Below are 24,061 nucleotides of genomic sequence, written 5' to 3'. Positions count from 1 at the left end.
GATAATTGACGTTTTTAATTCCGTCTCCTATCTTAGCGACACTGATCGAGTTCGCCAGCGACTTTAGGATCCCCTTAAACTGCTTCAAGCGCTGAATCTGTGAAGTTTCCCTTAACGGGAAAACATGCGGAACGAGGGCCGGGGTCCAACCGAGGACCCTACCATGACTAATCACTCGCATTAGCACAGAGCTAAACCGTCGTCTCATTTCTAACCGCAGCGCGCGGATAACCCTTGCCGGTCGAACGTCGGCTCTGCCGGGGCGGTCGATAAGCCGGTAGCATTTGCGCCGTTACGCACCTAAGGAGCACTTGATGCATCTGGACGGCGAACGAGGTGAAGAGCGACGCCAGAGCCAGCACGAGGCCACCGATCACCGCCGTAAGCCTCGTATTGCCGCGGCGACACGCGCCGACGACCAGCGGCGCTGAGCCGCGGGAGACCGCGGCGCTCAACGCCCCCGCCCACACTGAAACATTCACCCCAATCATCAACATTTGACGGGCTATCAGAGCGCGACTGGCGGAAACCAGCAGGGCGCGATGGTTCCGCGAACGCGCGCGTCGCGGTGTCCAATTATGCCCGCGGTCTGCCCTTTCTAGAGAATCGCCGCCGGTTTTATTCGGCTGACTTGTCTCCCTCCCCCCCTTTTACCCTCCTCGCTCACCAAACCGGCAACGGGGCTCGTTTATTGATTGATCTCGCGTTTGCGAGCGCTAACGAGGAAACGCTCGCAAACCGGAACGTTTTGCCTCTCCTTGCTCGGCGGGGATGACCGCGGCACTCGCGCCTGGGAGGACGGGTGGAAATAATTTTTCACGTGTTTTCCATCCCCTCGCCGGCGCGGCGTATCCGCGCGTCCGCCACTCGCGGGAATCGCGCTTCGCGCTCAAAATCCCAGCCTCGAGTGCGGCAAGGACGCGAATTCCCGCGAATGTTTCCACTTTTTTTTTTAAACCGCGCATCCGAGCCCGCGAAAGCTTTTTCGGAAAAATTCGTTCACCCCCCGGTATTTTTTTTGCGACGATTAAAATTTCGGCGCGAATTCCTGTCGCGGGGATAATTCGTGAAAAAGACCTCGAGAGGATTGTTTCGAGCTATAGAGTGAAGTCCCCTATTATGAGATAGGTTTCTAATATGAGACAGCAGGTTTTCAACATCCAACTTCGATCACAAATCTTTCGCAACGATTGCACAATCTAACAATGAATTTTCCCCCAGACAAATTTCACTCCAAGGGCATTCATGGTGGAACCAACAGACGATGCCTATTAATTTAGCAGAAACTCCGCAATCTCGTATTAGAAGACTATCTCATAATAGGGGACTTTCCTCTGTGTATGTACATTTTGACGCCTCCATTCAAGAGGAACATAAGTCCATTAACATTTCCATTTTTATTGCGAAATAAAAGGAGTAAACTCACAGTCTTGTAGGTTTAATAATCGACCATTTTGTTGCCCACTTCAGAATTCGAGCGCTGTAAACCGGAGCCAAGTAAAATGATTTACGACAGATCTCCGAAGAAACCGGTTCTATTTGACTGAAGAAGTCTATGCTGCCGTCCAAACTTAGAAAGCAGTATCTCCCAAATTGTCAGTTTCGAGAAAACGCGCATTTGAGAAACAGAATGAGAGGTTATGTTATCGTATATCACTAACTTCGTCACTTGTTGCCAGACTAAAATCAGTAACTCCAGTATTAGTGGGAGATACTGTTTTTAAGGCTTGCAGACAGTGCTTACTGCGGTTTAGCTTCTAAATTGCTGATAACAGGTGGACATACTGCAACACGTGTATAAGTTATTTTATGTTAATCTAGTGCTCTTACTCCATACGGAACATAAATATCTATTAGATATCTAATGGATATCCACGACAGATATTAAGGATATCCACGAATACCTAAAAAGTATCCGTTAGGTGTGCTTTAGATATCCAAATTCATAGCACAGCTTTTTATCTCCGTAATTTGTAACGGTTAAAAAGGCATCTTCTTCGAAAAGGAGTTTCCTGACTTACGTCCCTCCTGTACGAAAACCCTCAATTATATCGCTCGTATAATCCATTTTATTCATTTTGTTATTCAAATTCAGGCATTTGTTACCTCGCCACGGCGTAGCGAGAAAAACATTTCTCTTCTCCCCCTGCTCTTTCTAGGGTGCCGTGTTTTCGACAAAGTCATCGGATTTATCGCGCGACTCTTCGTAATTACTCCCGGTGGCGTACAATTTTCGCAATTACGGTGAAATCCCCGTAACGCGAACTGCGCTGGTTTTCAATGACGAGCGCTTAAATCGTTAATTACTATTTACGACGATGCGATAATAGCTGGCTCCCGAATTCTACGAATGTTTCGTGAAGGGATAGACGGGCCCTCCGCTGCCGGGCATTCGTAGTTTTACAATTAAACGGGATAGGGACCAATCGTGCGTAGCAACGCATTTGCGGGAATTAAGTGACGACGAGACTCGCGGAGTGGAAAAGGCAATTCGTGGGTTTTCCGATTGTAATCCGCGCGGACGCCCGTCGAGATTTATGCAAAACTTTGCGCCCTGTCGCGGGTGCGCGGATAAAAATTCTGATGTCGGAGGACAGTGCGATATGCGTCGCGCGCATTGCGAACGCGAAAGACGTCTGCAGCACGGAATACGAAAACCGCGTCGGCCGGTTCGATTTAACGTGCCGGGGCACGTTATACCTAGCCGTATCTCTCTGTAATGCTAAAATTGGACGGGGCTACGTCAATCGTATCGACGTACGTCTCCTGTAATCTCGTGAAAGCGTTTTAACCCTTTTACGCGCGGCGAAGTGGCGGGGACGCGCCTCCCTTTCTTTTTATAAGTATGCACCTTGCCAACTCCACGCGAACGCGCGCGTCTCGTCTTATATAATCGTATCTCGATCTCGAACTCGGCAGATATAAATAATCCAACTGAGGCGCATTTATGCGATGCGAAAGTTAAGCCCTTATCGCTTTATTGGCTCGCTCGCGACTTCGTCGATTTATCTATGCCTGTCTAGTTGTCCATTTGTCCCACCTGTCTAAAACTTGGAGTGTTCGGCAAATGTTTGGAGACAGAATGCGAACAATTCCAGCGAAGTTTTAGAAAAGGAGAAAATATAAGAAAGTGCAAGCAAGTGTAGGATAAGAGAAAATTTGTACACCGAGGAAAAAAGGTGTTGAATCAAGAAAATATTACTTGATCAACTGTTCCGCGGTCACGGGCTGTCGAGCAAATATCTGTTAATTCACACGCAAATGTTTGGAGACGGATGTGAACAATTCCAGCGAAGTTTTAGAAAAGAAGAAAATATAAGAAAGTGCAAGCAAGTGTGGGATAAGAGAAAATTTGTACACTGAGGAAAAAAGGTGTTGAATCAAGAAAATATTTCTTGATTCAACTGCTTTGCGGTCATGGGCTGTCGAGCAAATATTTGTTAATTTATACGCAAACATTTGTTAATGTAAAAAGTATATGTTTCGATAAATTATGCGTGTTTAATTGGAAAACATACATATTTGAGCTAAAGAAATACTGCCAAGTAAACATATTTAGTGATATCAACAACTTTTTCTCTGCGTAAAAAGACTACAAATGGAATTTTTCTAAATATACAGTGAAATATTCACAATGTTTTTGTACCACGAAAAACTACAATTTTTTAAAAGCTCGACAAAATTTTATAATAAGATTATATTTTTCGAGATAAAAACATTTGACACGGAATGAGACAAAAGTACGAGATGGCGATTAAAAAGGAAATAAATTTGTATTGTAGTTTACAAATTTAAAACCTAAGTAATTCGGCTGTTAACCCTTTGAAGCATACATTTTTCTATTGAACCATTTTTTGTGAAACTTTGTATACAAGGACTTTTGAAGTCGCTGATAACGAATCCGTTATCAGATTTTCATAATACAAAATGGCGGATTCAACATGGCGGAGTTCAAAACTTAACATTATTTAGATATTATTAGGACCCATGGAATCTAAATTCCAGTTGAAGATTCTTATAGAATATAAAAAATAGCGCGCGCGAAATGCTGAAAAACTTGAAAACTTAAAAAATTCACGTACTTTGTATCCGCCATTTTGGGTCGACCGATTTGAAGTTTGAGAATCGGACATCAGATTCGTAATGAGCGACCCTAAAAACCCCTTTGTGCAAAGTTTTACGAGGAATAATCTTAAAAAACTTGGTCAATAATGAATTTTTTCGAAAAAATTGCTGTTTTTTCATATCTGTTTATTTATAAAACTTTGGCAATGATTATTAAAGACTACTCAACTTTTTTTATGTTCTTTTATTGCTGAGTTACCCAAGAAATGCAAAAAGAATCCGACCTAAATGCGTTAACTAGAAATTAAATGGCCAAAAAGTAAAGAAGTTGAGGTGGTAACGTAGGTTACCACCCTGCTTCAAAGGGTTAAGATCACGATGCAAAGTAATTAATTAACTAAACATAAAATTTACTTTTTTACTGAGAAAAAGCTCGACGTAATTAATTGAGAAGTGAGGTCCTGTCAGTTACACCTTTCGGTACCAACCTCCGGTGCCAGAATCCTAATTTGAATTCCTGACGTTTTCAGTCTAATCGAGCGTTAAATCAATTTCCCGCTTGTACAATAATCCACTTGAATACTTCGAATAATTTTAATTATTCGTGCGAATAAAATTTCCAATATTATTTCGTTAAGCCACTTTTAAAAACGCGGGACGTTTCTTTACGAAAGACTTTCGCAGGTGCAAATTACGAATGGAGCAAGTTCTTTGCAATTAGATATGTTCCCCTCTGTGAAATTCTATATACGTGCAAATGAGCGGCCGACTTTGCTAAGGAGGCGTAAACATATCCGCGTCGGGTACAGGAAAGAATTGAGGGAACGACGCCTCGCGTCGGTGTTGGGACATGCTCCAGGCGCGATATTACGTCCGAAATGAGAGGGGTGAAGCATGCATTTTATTGCTACGCGCGAGAAAAAAATCGCATTAGGAAAATTACTGCTTGCCGCACGCGAAACGCGCGAGTGTGTAATTATACGCGTATAACGACGTAAACACGCAGTGTTACGCTCCGAGAACGTTTCGAGAGCTGTTGCGCGGCTCGCATGCACGTATTTTCGCGCAAATTTGAGAATTTCAAGGCTTCACATGCCATGTGTCAAATAATGGCGCAAAAGAAGAAAGAGAAATGCACCGGGTTATCTCGCAAATAACGTCATATAAAAGAGAGCTAATTGATTTACTCGTTAGCTCAAAAGTAAAAGACTTTCGTTGCTAGGGAATGAAAAATTTAAGAATAAAATGGAAAGCTCGTAAATAACAATGGAAGATATATTTTGGATAACAATTAAAATGTCACAGAATTTTATTTCAATTAAAAATATCTTTAAAAATCGCGTCACTTATAGAACGCGTAAGATTATATCGATACCTTTCATTAGCATTAGCCGATTTATCTCGTAATTTATTTAATAGCGCGTCGCTTTGCGCTTATTCGTGCATTTTTTGCATGCAATGGAATAGATTCTAAAAGCAAAGCATTAGCACCCCCTTGTATTGTGTATCCAGCACCGCGTGTAATTTATGCATTCCGGCGTTTAATCTTCGAGCTGAGCACCTTTAATCCTGGCATTAAAGATAAAATCGCCGGATCGATAAAGAAACGGAGCGAGCCTGAAATGAATATGCATTGTCCGGTTTCGTTACGACTTAAAAAGGCTCTCGAAGAAACCGGGATATTGGCGCGCCAAGGCTTCAACAGGTAGCGACTTCGGCTCGACGTTCTTATGCGAATAATTTATGAGCCTGGACGCTTTTAGCGCTATTTGCACAAGTGCGACCAAGTGGACCAAGTGGGATGAACCCTCGCTTAGAATTTCACGGATTGGATTTTGCAAAGCCCTTTTGTACCCAGATTGGATTTACCCGCAAAATGTCCGCCCTTTTACGTCCTATATGCCATTATTTTCAAGATAAAGAACGCGAGTAAAACGGGACGAGGGTACGCCGGTGCTGGTAGCTGTACAACAGTTGCAGCGAAAGATTAGCCATTAGAACGATCCGAAAATAGCTAGAGACAAACTGCACGTCAATTTAGAATTTTCGTTAAATCATCTCGGTACACCTATCACTTTACTTTGTCGTCTTTTACAGAAAGAGAGTTGTCTTTCGCAAACGGTTCCGTTATAAAACGCAAGTATTTGAAAGGCAATACATATCGGGGAGTTTGTTCCTTTTTTATTGCGCCACGATGATATACGAGAACACGTCACTGAACGGGGCGGGATAATTTTTCAAAGTGGCGCACGAAACTTGCCGATGACACTACGCTTTAAATACGTTCTCGGCTGATAAAAGAGCCCTTTTCACGGCGGTGTTACACGTACAGCGGCGACCAGGAACTCGGATGGACGATAGCGTAAAGCCTTTGTCCCGATGCTCGTTCGTCATTATACATGTTTCTCTTGTAACGCTCAATGACGTTTCTCCTCGCAAGATCGCGCACCTCGGATTGCATCCCCTTCGTCCCTTTCATCTTCCCAGAATCTTTCAGCAACAGCGACCGCATAAACCCCGTTATGTATTTTGACATCGATAAAAGGTTGGTCTAACGTTACATCATTTCTCAGCGCCGACCATTTCAAAGGATGCCGCGAATTACCATTTTCCGCAACTGCTTCCGTTCCGCCCGTTACCGGCGATTGTTGCCTTCTCGGTGGGCAATTGCCGTTATCTCTATGACTAATTGTCGACAGTTCGGGATAAGAAAAATGTTCGAGAAGCTCCGTACAAGCCGTGAAAAAGAAGCCGCTAAAAGCTTCTCTTTCGGATACAAGCAATGGTAGATGAATTGCTCTTCGCGCATTAAAAAGTCTTAAAGCTTGCTTATAGTTTTGTTAAAGACACTGAAAGAGACAAAGCTTAAAGAAGAGCTTTCGTAAATAAGCGGTAGAACCGTCGTCTTCTTCGCTCAGTTTTAAAAAGATTTTAATTTCGCAACGATCTTACTGCAGCGCCTTGTTAAATCAGTAAAATATTTAATATTGAGAACCAGCAAAATTGTGAGAGAAAGCGGCGGGGCAATTAAATGTTTAAGAAAAAAAATCACGTCGCGTTGTTAAAAGAAAAATTCCCGCCAATTAAATCTAATTGCATACTTTGTTTTTTGATAACTGTCTTACAAACGAACCAAAAAATTACTGGAGCTCCGCTAGAAGTCGTATTTGCGTTTCTCGATAACATCGCCAGACGCACCGATATTTCTCACCGGTATACGCGCCTCCTTGTCTGCATTTCGATTGTCCTCAGAAATTAATCCGAGTATTATACTTTCCACTATTTGACGGAGAAATATGATTAAAAAATAAATCTTCAAACAGGAGACCCCGCGCATCCTTTGCCACGAAGCACCTATTTAATGTTGGTATATATGATCGGGCTCTACGCCCCCCTTGATAAAAATTGAAGTTAGTTTTTCCTTAATGAAACTTTGATCCGGCGCTTTTTCCGTTTTGATCTGTAATCTACATTACCGCGATTAATTAAAATCCTTGCGAGAGTAAAATATATTTTTATAATAATCATTGAAACATATATTTAAGACGAAAATATTAATGCGCTCTTTCAACGCCAGACTTTCGTTGCGCCCGTGTTCGCTTTTCGCTACTTTCTGCTCAGATTTGCGTTCTATTTCAGTGATACGCGTACCGCAATTGTATAAATTTTAATTCACTCGTCATGCCCGAGTAGCAGAGACTAGGATCTCTCTCTCTCTCTCTCTCTCTCTCTCTCTCTCTCTCTCTCTCTCTCTCTCTCTCGTAATTATAAAATAAGTCTCGATAAATAATTCGTACATAATTGACTGTGTTCCGCGACGGCGTGATAGAGGACGTAAAGCAAATAGATAAAAATAGCTATCTCTCTTATGAATTATGAATGGATGAGCGTGTTACAATCTGATTTATGGTGAATGAAAGATACGGATATTTTTATCGGAGATAGCGACGTGATAAATTTCACGCCCGCGGCTCTGTAAAATAAAAAGTATGACGCCCGCATCGATCATACCCACCCTCGCGTACACGTAATGCTACTTAATGCTACCTCGGTTAATCAAATTGGAATCGCGAACTTCGAGCGTAAATGCAGTTGCGTGACGTACATATATCTTTCCGTGGTCTTTTAAAATGCCCACAGCTGAGCTGTCGTCGCGTACTCGAGCATCATTTTGACGTTCGTGCGCCAAGTTTTGAGAAAAAGAGTCCGCCTCTCCCGCTTAAAACATTTCCCCGTGTATTCTTCAAGAGCCCCAAGTGGTAATAAAATCGTAGTTAAGCGAGTGGCTGAGCTAAATTAATGGTAATGAGATTTATTCAGGTTAGACTCCGAACGCTTTTAAGAACGCAATAAGAAGTTGCCTAAATTAAAACTTTGATTGTAAACGAAACGGAGCGCGATCTAGGGCCGAAGCCGCGTATGCGTGAACGAATGCGAAAGTTACTGCAACGCAAACAATAATTGGGAGTTCGATCGGGGAAAGTAACTTCTGGAGCTCCGCCGGGTAAATTAAAAATCGATGGCATTTCCGCGATACCCGGGGAAAGTGGAAATTAAATTTGCCGGAGGAAATGCAAACCCGTAGAATATAAAAGTTTTGAAATTTTCGAGGCGAAAATATAGAGTTCGGTAGGAGATGCCGCGAGAGAGCGAAAGGATAGGGGAAGAGTTACCCAGTTTCCTCCCTTAAGCGGTCGATATTTATTTTCAATATGTCGGTAATAACAAGTTCGTAGCGCCTAAAGGCATGTATCTCAGGGCGCCTTGCAAACAGCAGTTATAAAGTGGTTTAATAAATGTAAAATGGAACGTTTATGTAGCTCATAAATTCTAAATACTTCGGTAAATATATTTGATAGAATGCATCAAGCGCTTCAAACGCGCGCTCCCGTACAAGCGTCTCGCATATGCGCGCGCTGGCAAGACGAAATTTCAAAAGTAATCTTTATTTCGATAATAAAAAGCCTCAATATCTTTGCATTGTAAGTGACCGAGGCTGAATAAGTTCTGGCGCGCTCTCAAACGACATTTCGAATTAACAAAAGGAAAAAACAATTCCACTCTACTTCTACGTTAGTGAGTTACCCAGTGTCAAAAATCCCTAAGTGATTTTCATACCCAAATACAAATTTGGCAAAAGAGCGCCATCGAAGCGTCATCGCGAAACAATTTCTCGAACATATTTTCACCAGTGACCCGCGCACCAATTCCGACGTAGGCTCAGCGAATCGTCGCGTTTGTGAATTTTCGCATGAATAGCAAAGAGGCTTGTCGCGCGGTGGCAGTCCCTCCCTCCGGAGCGACACTGCACCGCCAACGCAAAGTCTTATCGCGGTGATTCGGCGTGAACTGAAGATACTGACAACGCACGTCCGTCGCCTCTGTGCCCCGTGGAGGTGTTCGGCGCTAATTACCGGGCGGTATTGCCAATACTTTGGTCGACGAGTAAATATTGATGGTCTGAGAGGCGCTTTACGACAGGCATCGCCGGGCCTCGAGCCCCTAACTTTGACGAAGGAGTGGATAACTTTTGTGAAACTAGGTCTATCTGGTTGGGGCACATATCCCAGCAGAGAACTCGCCGAGAGCCCGTCTCTACGTGCATCAGCACGCGGCGGTGCATCGTCGCGCGCAGTATATCACACGGGAAAGAAATCCCCGAAGCTTCGGCCGCCTTACGTCTTTCCGGCTTATATAGCGACCCCATCGTAGCCCCAATCGGCCGCCGAGTCACAGATACCGGTCTGGAGAAGGATCACCGGGAAGCGACACGTCGTGAGAGCTCTCCGTCGTTTAGCTGGACGAATACGTTTCCCTCTGACGATGTCGCATCCGTCACTCCTTCGGGATCGCCGGTATCGATCTCGGCGACTAAGGGAACGAAAACCGCTCTAACGAAAACCGCTCTAACGAAAACAAGGGTAAAGTGAAAACACGCCGTCGCGCACCGTGATATAATGTCAGACGAATAATTGAATCCATGAGGATACGTAAACGTTTATGCCTCTCTCGTTAAGAAGTTCTCTTCTCCGCTTCTCCCCCGCTCTCTCCCCCGTTTTCCCTGTTTATCAATTATTTGTGTGTGCGGGATCGTTTAAAAATTATAGACATTCTTCTTGTTCCATGGATTGCTTAATTAAGAAACGTTAAGAGGATGCTAAAGTCGTCTGTTTTACCGACACATTCGAATATAGTTTTTGCGCTGCTGAATCTTTTTATTAGTTTTTACGCCTAAAATAATACCAGGATAAGTTGCGGACCGCATAGCAGAACGTTTTTATACTTGAAACACTCGGGTCAGAAGTCTAATGAAAAAGATATTGGTATTTGAAATTTTCAATTTTTTAATCGTGAACCCCCCGCTTTGTTTTTACGCGTACTGTAATCGCGTGGAAGAATTTTGTAATTTTATAAAGCCAAATTCAAATTGCTCACGATTAAAAAATCGAAAATTTCAAATATCAATATCTTTCTCATTAGACTTCTGACCCGAGTGTTTCAAGTATAAAAACGTTCTGCTATGCGGTCCGCAACTTATCCTGATATTATTTTAGGCGTAAAAAGTAATAAAAAGATTCAGCAGCGCAAAAACTATATTCGAATGTGTCGATAAAACAGACGACTTTAGCATCCTCTTAACGCGCTGGCACAATTGTAACTTGAAGTTTCGCGGGATTATGGATATTTGCGTATGCAAATTGTACAGCGCCTTAAAAGTGTACCTTATAAACGAGTCATACGCTGTACAAATTAATAAGAAGATCGTCTCTTTAATTTCTGATAAGTGTTTGTCCAAATCGTAAGAACGGATTCCTTAAATTGTCGCAAGCGAGAGTTTCAATTATATTCGCGTTTACCATGAGACGTTAAAAATCTCCTGACGTTGAAAGGATAAAGCGCGCGATTAAAGTCGCGCAATAAATAATGTTCCGCGAATTACGAAACAGAATTTCAATAGCTCCGTTAAGCCACGATGAAACTAACGATTTACGATAAGGAGAATAATAAATTGAGGTCTGACTAAAAGGAAGTGGGTAAAAAAGGGCATTTGAGGTCCAAGGTGTTGAAAGAAGTTTGCGAGATCTACCTGCTTTCTGAAAAATTGCTTTTAATATACGCACATAAAGCATAATTTCTCCATTGTTTGCCCGATAAATATGCACCGATTGTTATCATTCAAGAACAAACTCATTGCTATGCGGAGGACAAGCGAGCTCCTTCTTTTCTCCAGAAATAAAGAGAAATTTCACTGTCCAAGTAACTAAACTGAGATAGCGGTCTTTCTGACTGGTTCCTTCGTTACGCGTGGCGATAATGAAATATCTCCCGCCGAAAACCTCTTCATTCGCATTCCCTCGCTCCATTTTCCTGCCCTCCAAATCCCTTTCCCCCCCCCCCCCTCTCTCCCCTGCCCCCTTTCTCTTTGTTCCTCCCGCCGCAGTGCCCTCTCTTACTCGAAAGTGGCGTTGCTGGCGCAACTTGCTTCCAAACAGGAGATGAGCAATTTTCCACCCCTAAACGCCTGCTGACGCCGTGTATATCGGTAGTTCTGAGGAAGCTTGACGTTGTCGTTCAAGAGAGCGAGTGAATCGACACAAAGTCCGATACCGTTCCGCGAAATGCGGCATTAATTATAAACCGGTGCGCGGTATTCGGCGGGAATACCGTACGAAACTTTAAACGATTCCGCACGCGTCGAACTAATGTCGGCCCTCCGTCGCGGTCGTGTTGTAGGTGCAAGTTTTTATCTCTATTATCGCTTCAAACAGCTTGGAAATATATATATATATATATATATATATATATGTGTGTACATACCGGTTACATAAGCTTTGATTCTTTCCTTTATCTTACACCTGGAAATTTATTCACCGGAAGCGCAAAGACTCGCCTCCCTCGCGGCAATTAAATATTCAACGATAAATGTCTGCTATCTACAGAAAAGAAATGTATGAGCTCATGATCCAAGCTAGAGAAGTTTCGTGTTACGAAAAACATCGCAAAAATTGAGGAACGTCCATTTGCTAACAGCGCGATGGGGGTCCATTCTTTTATGTGCACCTTATTACAGTAGCTACACTTAAAATAAAACAAGTAATGACGCGGAGGAAGGAAGAATGAAAGAAACGTGTTAGAGAGCTCTGAGAGCGCAGATGAAAAGAACGAAAGTGTTATTTTCGCAATAATGTAGCGAGAAAAAAAAAAGAAAGTAGGTCTCTGCGAAAGTGCTTTGTAAATAGATCCCGCCATGTAGCAGCAATCGTACATAATTAATCGTAAACCTCTCTCACTTCCGCGACATTAAATTTCCAATAATCTCAGAATGAAGGAGATTGGCATTATTATAATAATAACGTTTTAATTGAGAGACACAAGACGGGTCTCGCGATAAACGATTGATTAATGGCGAACTTCAATTTCCTTAAACATCCGCGCTTGATCGACGATTTAACGATCGTTAATGAACGTTGGACGCAATCGGAACTGAATTCGAGAGGGTATTTAACGGACGTTATCTGCTTGGAAGAAGATTGGCGAAATCAAGACCTTACTGCTCGCAGCATCGCTTTTCTACGACCGCTTCACGTAGATACAGTACGAACTCCATAATCCGTACTAGTTAATGCAACGACGCGTTCGGGTTATCGAGATCCCCGGGATCTCTGAATCCTAAATAATCGATCACACGTGCAAGAAATTAAGACTAGCCGAGAAATGTAACAATAAAATAACAACTAACGTTATATTTAATATGTAAGTAACAATTTAAGCGACAAGTTCGCACGAGGACTGCAGAATTCTGGCTACTTTTCGCAACAAATTATGTCTAGATTATTTCCAGAGGATCCTTAATTAGCATTGTCATTAAATTGAGCGTCAACTTAAAATCAGGCGTGCTATTTCGACTTTAGCTTAGGGCTGCGTTTCAAGAAAAATCCATTCGGCGCGCAGTTTGCTGAGTCGAGAAAAAGATACAAGAAACCTACAGAGAGAGAGAAAGAGAGAGAGGGAGAATTTTCTCTTAAGATTTATCCTGAAAATCGTGTAATCGTGGAACAACGTGGCATTTCAAAGAACTTTATGAGGGCTTTTCGAAATTTTACCGTACATTTTACCAGTAGAATGTACGTTGGTCTACCAAACCATGGAGTGAGATACCATGGCATCGCTCTGAAGTCGCGCTGCTGGTACACTATTCCAACTTTATTCAGTAAAATAAAGCAGGTGAGCGAGTAGGATTTCGTGTGTGGACCCGGATTAGCACATTGTCAGTTGGAAGAGCATTCGCCCGGCAAGCGGGAAGGTCCCGGGTTCGAATCCTGGGTTGCGTTCGGAAATATCACCCGGGTGCCCCAGCGTATCATTTTATCTTTGCTGCTCACCGAATGGTAAACAAGGATAAAACGATACACTCGAGTGACGTTCCCGAACGCTCTGGCCCGTCAATTTTCTCGCCGAAAATTGTCGTCTTGGTGCCTACCTCCCCGAAGATACACCCCTATTTATTGCTATGTTAAAATTTCACAAACTCTCATGAACGCCCTTGAGAAAAAATTCAGTCAAAACTGATAAAAAAACTGATCACTAACCGATGGATAACTGATCATTGTAACTGATGACATCACAACCAGCATATTGAAACAATCTTACGATTTACTGATGTAAAAACTGGTAATTTCTTCAGTTTTATATTGATCAGTAATTGATAAAACTTGCAGTTCTAGTTGAGAATTGGACACTTAAGGTTGAGCTTAGTCAAGCTTTCTAATTACTGCTCATATTATTATTCACATGTAAAACGCTCGAAAATAATGACTACCATTATTGACCACAGAACTGTTCGCTAATCTTCGTTATCGCTCGGTCTCATTACTTCGGGAAGTTATACTTGATTAGATTCGTAACTCCGTAACTTGGAGTGTGGTTCTGACGTTTCGCCAGTTTGGAAATTTTTCCGCGGCGCGAGGACGAGAAATTCTGTAGAGTCCCTATCGCGTCGCATCGTGCTTCTGTCAAGCACGCGGGGTGTCGCGCGATAAATCCAGCCCCATACGCCTCCTGGATGTTCTTTCGATTCTCATCCTGTTTGTCGTCCGTAACGGAAACACCTTTGACGGGGCTGTCGCCGACGGAGTCTGCTGTTTTACGTGGGATCCGAAATAAAACGGGAGAGCGAGATCGCCCGCCGCGGGCGACGTAGCGGCGAGCACGTGCCACGGCACGTTAATCGTACTTTGGCTCGCGGACAGCGGGTTCGCCCGTGCCGCCGCCGCTTGAAATATACCACCGTCGGTATCCCGGGGACCTCAAATGTCCTGGGGATTCCCCTGCGATCTCGGGGCCGAGTCACGGCGCGGGAATCGCGCCTAGGTCGATCGGCAAATAATACGCTGGTACCCTGCAAACGTACAAGGACGGATATGCGGCGCGGGTTTAGACACGGGAGTCGGGCTCCCTCCCGTCGTCAGGGCTACGTGCCCTGAGAAACGTAGCCTAAAGGTACTCCAGAGCTACGATCGATATATTCTATTGTCATTGTACTCCCGGCGAACGTTACCGTGCGCGAACAAATATTGAGGAATTGTCGAGACGGGCGGGTATTAGCAAGACGATGTTTGACGGGGGTTAAAGTATTTTTCATGTCGACGATAAGTGGCGGTAGCCGGCCGATGATGTATCGGTTTATCGATCGGCTCACAATCAGCGGATTTCCCCGAACGACCTGTCGTCCCGGGACGGAGAGACGTCGAGACGCCGGAAGTCCGCAATGAATTTTATCCCCGGCTATTTCACCGCGTTTCGCGATGATCGCGTAAAAGATGTACTCGTTCCGAGGGGTAAACCGCTTGGGGGATTGTGGTGTACAGATTTCGGGCATTACTAGGGCATTTCTTGGGCATTAGTGGGTGTTATTTGGCCTTGCTGGGGCATTGTAAAGAATCTAAGAGATAAAAAAGATAAAGTAAGATAATAAAAAAAGTAACGCCCGCTGGGCATTGGTAGGCAGTGGTGTATGGTACGTGATTTTGGTCAGCGGTTTACCTCCCGACTCGTTCGCTCCTCGGGCGGAAGTACAAGCGCGCGCATAGGGGGCGCGAGGACCGGGGTCGGTTCCGAATCTCCGGAAAGCGGGGCGATCCCGTTCTCGCGAACCGGAAACTCTCTTGCCTCTCGGTGTCAAGAGCGGGGCGGTAAGTTCGACAAGTTTTGTTACGCGATTTCATCCGGCGACCCGGCGTTACGTAGTTCTCGCGCGTACGGACCGCACGCTGGGAACGTAAGCGGTTGACGACTTTGAACGGTAAAGTTTAAATCCTTTCGCCAAAGGCATTTTCTCTTTCAATATTTTCTCTTCCTCGAGATACTCCTCGGCGGGATGTTACACGCGGCGTTAGCGGCCGGTCGAGCTGCTTATTTTCTCGGGGGAGAGAGAGAGAGAAAGAGGGGAGGGGGGGGCAGGGAGAGACAGGGAGAGACAGGGAGACAGAGGGAGAGACAGGGGGGAGAGACAGAGAATACGACAGAAATAATATCCGCGTGCAGTTCTCAAAATTGAGAACCAGTGCTTAAATGTCTGCCATTCCATTTTAAGATCCGCTTTATTATTAGAGCGAGATAGCGCTTGTCTAATAGAAACGTACAGCGCGTCTATTTTTAGTTCTGGCACGTAGGCGCGCCCTGGTAGGGGAAAGGGTTAATGCAAATAGGATCTGACATTACTGTTACGTCAATTGTCACGATTGATTATCCTATACTTTACGCAATGACCTTTATTTGTTAGCTTTGTAACCGGTGTAAGCGCGCGTATATTTTATCTACGTTTTTTTTATCGCATGCTTATAATTTTACACGTATATGCGGACAGGCTATAAAAAGTTAATTGCAACTTGAGGCTAATAAATAGGCGCGCGTTCTCCTTTTTTAAACGTTTCCCCGTATAGCGGCTTACCGTTCGCGGAGACAATGTCAGTTTTATTGTCACTTCGGGCCTCGATAATGTTTTTAATAGCTGCGGCAAATAAATAACCGCTGCGATTTGCATAGCGCGCCGCGTTTCTCTCTATTTATATGTATGTGTATCGTGTACGGCTCCCTCGCGCGCGCACGTGTTACCCCTTCAAAAACCAGGAAGAGGAAGCTCATCTCTTCGCGCGATCGATACGCAAAACTCTTTACTTTAATCACTTTAAGGTCGGGAAAATGTCACGTCAAGGGGAAAGACCTTTCACTTTTATCTTATACCTACGTATACATGTGTGTTAATGTGTGCGTGCATACACCACCCTCGTGCTCAGCTCGCGATACAGTTTGCCGTTTAACCTTTAATCGAGTAATGCGGGAATTAAGCGGTACTTAACACTCCACTGGTTAGGAAAATAAGTCGCAATAACAAGGTTAACTTATCGTTTTGCTCGCAGGGCAGACTACAGACTCGTGGCGGGCTACTCGAAGCTACCGCGCGAGGATTCGATAAAACAAGATCCACTTCTTCCATTTTCGGCTCCGGTGCGTCCATTAATGTTACTTTAACCGCCGCACAGAATTAAGTATAATCGTAGGCGGGGGAATAAATAGCATAATGGAGAATAAAAGCGATACGGGCAGGACGAAAAAAAAATTCCGATACTAATCCTACGAAATGTATCAACGATATGCAGAGGAAATTACCTCCATTATTCCAAGCGACGTAAATAATGCAAAAATTGCTTTTCATACGCTCTGTTCCGCCGATGTTGGGCGATAGAAGTAGTCCCTAGGAGCATAATACATATATTGACGCCATATTGGAAAATAATGTAAACCTAGTATTCCCAATATTGGCCCAATATTGTAAGATTGACGCCTTCTCTTACTTAGCCAATGTCTATTTAGTAATACTGGTCTAATATTGTATCAATGAGTGCGTTTCGGCAAGACGCTGCTACTATAGCGCTACGTTAGCGCTACACGAGTGCGTTTCGGCATAACTTTCCGCTACAACTGTAGCGGTCGCCGTTTTTCATAATTGATCAAGGATTGCTAGGAACAATATGTCATTCACGAGCCAATCTTCAATAGTTTCCATTCTATTCGTTTCAATTAATTGGTAAACGCGACTCTAACAATTAAAATACAATTTTGTGGTTATGCACACTAACAATTAAAACACAATTTTGAGGTTATGCACGCTAATGTAGGTATGGCGCCGCTACAATTGCAGCAAAAAAGCTGTAGCGCTACGGTAGCAGTGTCTTGCCGGTACGCACTCGATATTCTTATTAAATTGGTAAATATTGGCCGATGCACAATACAAATCTAATATTATATAATTATCGTGCAATATTTACATTTACTCCACAGCCAATATTGGCTTTACGTTGGACAATATCGGCCAATGCATTTCTAATATAATCAACATTGGACCAATGTAGCCAATGTTTAGCAAATGCACTGTGCTAGGAGGGGTGGGGTTAATTCCCACACCGTAGTGAAAATGCTAAAAGTCCAAGAGCTGTAAAGGCCTGTGTCCACGACGCTAGAACTTGGTCTAAGTTCTGGTTTCGAGAAATGTGTAGCCATTTACCCTGCAGCTTTTATGAAATAGCTACAAGTTGATAGGCTACACATCTCTCGAAACTAGAATTTGGACCAAGTTCTAGCATCGCGGACACATACCTTAACTGTCCCCTTAGAAAGAGACAAAGCCGCTCACTTTTAGCATTTTCACTATGCATTTCCACGCCGCAAGATACAGAATTGACCCCCAGGTTCTTCCCGTTGTTCTTTCGCGTCTTATAAATGCCCATCGTCCGGTGCAATTGTAAAGTGGATGCCATGTATAACGGGCTCAGCTACGCGAGACGACGCGAATTTTTGAAAGATAAAACATCGCGGCTGGAATGGTGGCGCTATATAGCAAATAGGATCTCCCCTCTTGCGTAATCTCCGAAGCGAATTTATGCACGCGCATAAATATTAATGCAATATTTAGCGTTACGCGCGAGCGTAGGCGGTGTCATTGTTGCGGGCGCCCTTTGTAAAGTTGGATCGGTCGGAACAAAAGGGGAAGTCTAGAATGAAGTCTAGAATGTCTGACGATTCGCGCCGAAATAATTTAACAGCCCCGGCACGGTCGTGCCAGGAAAATGTACGTTTTTCTGCGATAAACAGCTGGGAACGGAGCGACAAGTTCGAGCTGGGCGGCTGCGCCGGGCTGGCGAAACGACTCTTTATCGATCGGCGGATTTATCTGTAAAACTTTAAATTTTGTATCGCCAATCAAACCGTATTATCGGGATAATCTTTCGCGGTCGATAGTTTCGTACCGCGTCGACTGGCGCCGTGATTGGCGAATTGTGGCTTTTTAAAAGACAGATTTATCCGTGACAAATATAAATTTACGGAAGCGCGCCAACGTCAGCGCGGTAAATGCCGATATGACAAAAAGCGATAATACGATTTTCTTCCGGCGTAAATCGAAAAATATATGTTTTCGGGTAATACGAAAATACATTGCGAATAAATAGAATTAAAAATTCCCAGTGTGCACGGTGTCGCGTTCAATGCGAAGGCGAAATATAAATATAAATTAAAACATATTGTTCCGGAGACACAAATCGTATCAGCCTCCAATTAGATAAATATCCATTGTTCGCGATAAATTGCTCTTTTAACGAAATGTCCCTGCCTTTTATTTCGTTGCGTAATAGTTCCCGTAATTGGCGGCAACGCAAATAGAAACGTTCAAAAGATGCGAAGGAGCACAACGGGCGGGGACCGTTTAACGCTAAATGATTCGGCCGAGGAATAAAATATCAAAAGTGCAAAGAGCTAATGGGATTATTTATTTTCCAATTAATCGCGCGTAGTCTTTTCGTCTTGGCGAAAGTTCCGTCTGGAATCCAATTTGCGATGTTGAAGGCGGAAGACAAATGCCGCGAATTAACTTTTAGCCCGGGAAGCACGTCGACTTGAAATTGTTCGACAAATGAAATGTTGTAACCAATTTGCTATTATTTATTTGCCCCGACACTACTTGTGGAAAAACGCGAATTGCGCGGGGGGAAAACTTTGGAAAAACGTCAAGTCACGTCGCAATTTGTTGCTTCAACCTGCGCGTAAGACGCGCTGTCGCTATCCTAAGAAACGGAACCTTAATATACCCGGTTAAAGCTCGGGAACTGCGCGGGGCAATATGCATCCAGCGGAAAACACCCGGCGCGCACCCCGCGATACACCGGTACACGCGCGTATGTATGTAAAGCAACCTGGTGAGAAGGTGGAATATTAATGGGTGCGAGAGCGGAAGGCACCGGAACGCGTTTTCGTTTCGCAGAAGTACGCGGAAATGGAACTGAATCTGCAATCTGAATCTAATCCGACAAATAACCATTTTTTTTACGATCGTTTGAAAAACATACTCGCGGAGGAATTCGCCCCTGTGTTCGCCGACGTCCCGAATTAACCCTTTGAAGCATACATTTTTCTATTGAACCATTTTTTTTGTGAAACTTTCTATACAAGGATTTTTGGGCTCGCTGATTACGAATCCGTTATCAGATTTTTATAATTCAAAATGGCGGATTCGAGATGGCGGAATTCAGAACTTGAAAGAATAACATCATTCAACTGTAACTCAGCTTTGCTAGAAGAACATTATTTAGATATCATTAGGACCCATGGAATCTAGATTCCAGTTGAAGATCCTTATAGAATATAAAAAATAGCGCGCGCGACATGGCGAATGCAAAATTGAAATTTGATCATTTCCTAGAATTTACTCATTCTTGGCACTACCCAGAAGCTAACGACGCGGACGTGAGTCCCTAAACACTGTAATCAAACGAAAATGCTGAAAAACTTGAAAACTTAAAAAATTCACGTACTTTGCATCCGCCATTTTGGGTCGGTCGATTTGAAGTTTAAAAATCTGACGTACAAAGTTTTCAAGAAATAATCTTAAAAAACTTGGTCAATGGTCTTTTACAATAAATATTAAAGACTACTCAACTTTTTTTATGTTCTTTTATTGCTAAGATATCCAAAAAATGCCAAAAACCCGACCTAAATGCGTTAACTAGAAATTAAATGGCCAAAATGTAAGGAAGTTGAGTTGGTAACGTGGGTTACCACCATGCTTCAAAGGGTTAACGCGCGACGACTCGCCCTGGAGGGGGTGGGATTAAAATTGTTTAGCGGAGAATATCATCTTGACATTAGCTCGCATTAACAATTATATAACCCTAAGCTTAGTGACGAGATAATATCGAAAATCGATGTATTGAAGGCGAGAGCCTGATATTATCCGGAACGATATTTACCACGGGAGTATTTTGATATTCGACGATTAAAATAGCTGACATTTTTCTTGACGAGTCGTTTATCGCTCGAGACGGAGGGACATTCAGCGATTCTGGGACACCGGCGATACTCGAACGGTTTTTCTACATTTTCGAAGGAACAGCACAGCGATCGATGCGGGCGCTTTACGTACCTATGTCCATCAAATGGACCTCACCAAGATGCCGCGCGGCGTAAAGATGTAGCGCTCCGAAGGCAAGCTGCATCCCGGTAGTGAGCAACAGGGCGAGAAAACCGGCGGCGCAGACCAGCCAGCCCCAGCCACCCTCCGGATAGAAATGCGTCCGCATACCGGCGACGTCGATCCCTGATAGAAAAGATTATCCTCTTTATAATTCAGAGATAAATCGCGGAATCGCGTCCGTTATACTCCCGATAATGGAATATCTCGCGGCAAGGACGGATTTAGCATCTTGCGCTCTCGATAGGAGATTTCTGACGTGTGAACGGAGAGCTTGCAAAGTAACTTGGTTTCGTGACTTACGATGTAGATCTGCTAAAAACAAACTCTATTCTATTTACATCGAGCACTTTCCACATCTATTTAGATTCAATTCTATTCTATTTATCATTTAAAAGACACAACTTTAAAATTGCCATCAATCACAATGTTTAACTTTCAAATTGCCCTCTGTAATTTTTATTATTAAAAATTAATTAAATTTGTGAGCATACGTCATTATCTTGGCTCGTGAGTTGGCCGTTATTTACTCATATAGCTGAAAACGAGCGTTAACTCTGTAAACATTTTTCAATCCTTTGTATTAATTTACTAATTTATTAAGCCCACTTTACACGATCTATAATTCGCGGCAGAATTAAAGATAGAATTCTATTTTATAATTTCATACATTAAATTGACATATGTTTGTAGATTAGGTTAGTGTAGGTTATAACATTTACATATGGATGAGGTCCGTTTTCCCTGCCGATTGGACACAAATACTCACAGCAATCAATGCTTAAGATTTTTCATTAGACCAGATACAATTAATCAATCACGCATTTTCATGCACTACACATATTTGATGCATCTTTTCTTTTTACAAATTGGAGCATTATAATATAACGTCAGATTCACATTATACGCTTGTTTATGCATTTTTAGAGTAGCATTTTTCAAATAATTAACTTTCATATCAATTTCCAATCTATTTTATTAATTTCCCGATTTATTAATATTTACTATTGTCACTAATATATTCACATTATACGCTTGTTTATGCATTTTTAGAGTAGCATTTTTCAAATAATTAATTCTCATATCATTTTTCAGTCTATTTTATTAATTTCCCAATTTATTAATATCTGCTGTTTTCACTAATATATTAACGTTACATTGATTTATGTAGCTGAGGATCGTATTTTTCAAATAATGAATTTTAATACTATGCATTAAAAAATTGCGGACAAAGAAAAAGAAGGAACGAGGAATTGCGGATGATACACACATAGTTGCACGTTTATTATTATACACGTCAAATATTCAAATGTATCGCAGAGAAGAGAACGGCCGACGAAGGGAAGATATTACGTACCTGTACGACGAAACGCGGGTACGCAACGATGCAGGCTGCGTTGATCACTCGGGACCCAGGTCGTATTGCCACCTAAGGTCTCATCGGCGTCCACGTAACGCAGACGAGTATCTGAAAGAAATCGCGAATTAATGGTGAGACACGGCCGGTCGCGCAATTACTCAAATACCTCCGCGATTTCTGCCTGACGGGGTGAAATAAGTGCGCGGGAAGCAAGAGCTCTTCTTAAATAGAACCGAGGGGTCGCGGTTCATATTGAAAGGTACCGCCGTTGCGGGGTCGGGAAATTGGTTCGGCGTCGAATTGAAACGCGTAATTCCTGAAATAATTTACCACTATCGAATACCTTCCCGCACAATGAGAGACAGTTGTTTGGTGATTGCGACGACGGTGGATACCCGTGGTTGGGTTGGCAACGGCGACGTTTGCGCGAGATGGGCAAGAAACGAGATGAAAGAAACGTGGAACGAAGGTAGGCAGGTAGGAAGGAAGGAAGCAAAGAGGCGAGGAGAGAGAGAGGTGAGGGTCGGGTAAATGCACTTTTGAAAGAGTTGACGAAGACGGTACGGTAGGTTGAAAAAGGGTGGCGTTGGGCGCGAAGTCAAAGGGCGAGTGACGGGGGAGAGAAGGGGCAAGGGTTGATGATCGCGAAATAGGAGCGGCCCTGAAAAAACGCCTCGCAAAAAAAATCGCGAATTCAGATCGGTCTCTGGTCGCCACTGCCGCGGGAAAAGGTATCTAACTGAATTATAGGTAACGCGCGCAGTTGCGCTGTACACGTGACTCGCGCCGAATACCAACTTTTCCATTAGCGGCGTTAAATGTTAAACACCTTTGGGGTGTATTCCGCGTCGCTATGCGTATCGCCCTGAAAATCGAATTTGAGCGAACTGTCGTTATTTAAATTTGCAGGTCTAGCGGGGCGATTTTCAACGAGTAGTTTTGATTAATTGATTTTCTAGCGCGTTTCGGGGGCTGAAAGATTCATCGTGTTTTTTTCCCCCTTGTCGTCCCCGGGGCTCACAAACGTTAAAATTCATTCTCGCGCTTTCTCGTACCTCGGTTGGAATTTGTTTTCTCTTCGGTGATTGAGAAAGGTGTCTTTGCGCGACTTTACGCCCCGTTACGGGCGGTCGAAACCGAGTTCGCGAATGTCTTGGCTTCGTAATTTCTAATTTATTCGCGTGCGGTTCTCGTATTATATAACAGTTTGACACTAGTTGTAAATTACCGTGCCGCAGTCGTGTCGGCGCGAGTAAAACTGCGTTCGCCAATACAATTCAATGCCGGGCAACTAACATGTCGGTAAGTGGATAAGTTTCTACGCGAGCTATGTTGCGCTTATTAACGTTTAACGTGTAAAACCATTTGGAGGAGATTATTTGCACGGTGCTGCCGTTATCGTCGTCGTTGCCGTTGTCGTTGCCGATAACGAGAGACGTCGCGCATCCGCGTCTCTCGTTAGGCGGGTAAATTAACAGCAAGAATGAGATATTCTTCATTACCCGGTACGTAATGAAAATAAGGCATGAAAGGAGCGCGTAGCGAGGAACGCGCGTTCTAACGCGACAAAAAGGAGAGAGAGAGGGAAAAAAAGGAATGCACGACAGCAGGTATTTTGCCGAAAATGACGTGAGACATAGAAATTGTCGGGGATGGCACCGAGGGCAAAATTGTCGCGGGACGGAGTTACGAGGGTGCTCTCCTCTCTCTTGATTCTGGAAAAGGAGCGGCACGTTCGCAAGAAATTCGCATTTCTTGCGAACGTGCCGCATCCTTAGTGAAATCACGGTCGCATTTTCGCTGAACGATCTAAACGAAATATCTAAAATGCCACCTCGACGAGCATGGAGAATGTGCAATGATTGCAGCAAAAATAAATACGCGGGGGACTGCGATAAAATCTGCTTCGAACGTAAGTAACTTCAGGTTCGTGAATAATTTCTATTTCCGATCAAACCTTGAAAAAGATTTTCGCAAAACCTCCGCTTCGTTGTCGAGGCCGCGAGAGATAACGAGAGATGATTGAACAGTTAATAAAATTCATAAGGCTCCAATGTGAAAACTCAAATACGAGGTAATAAAGGAGTAACCTTTAAGGGGATGCTGGAGTGATT

At 43.4% G+C, this 24,061-nt stretch overlaps 1 protein-coding gene across 1 annotated transcript in view; it reads right to left on the bottom strand.

Annotated features, from left to right (window-relative positions):
- The window catches only part of LOC105562504 (monocarboxylate transporter 4-like), a 46,297-nt gene that overhangs the window by 16,725 nt on the left and 5,511 nt on the right, over nucleotides 1–24,061 (bottom strand). The window contains exons 3-5 of the mRNA XM_012013404.1: nucleotides 21,945–22,055; nucleotides 20,540–20,713; nucleotides 301–469 (exon numbers count right to left, since the gene is read on the bottom strand). Coding sequence (XP_011868794.1) covers nucleotides 301–469; nucleotides 20,540–20,713; nucleotides 21,945–22,055 — 454 coding nt within the window. The remainder of the gene's footprint in view (nucleotides 1–300; nucleotides 470–20,539; nucleotides 20,714–21,944; nucleotides 22,056–24,061) is intronic.

Source organism: Vollenhovia emeryi, unplaced genomic scaffold, assembly GCF_000949405.1.
Source record: "Vollenhovia emeryi isolate VEMERY1.0 unplaced genomic scaffold, V.emery_V1.0 DF939187.1, whole genome shotgun sequence".
Classification (NCBI taxonomy): Eukaryota; Metazoa; Arthropoda; class Insecta; order Hymenoptera; family Formicidae; genus Vollenhovia; species Vollenhovia emeryi.
The sequence above is the reverse complement of the archived record's forward strand: the minus strand, read 5'-3'. Positions and strand labels throughout refer to the sequence as shown.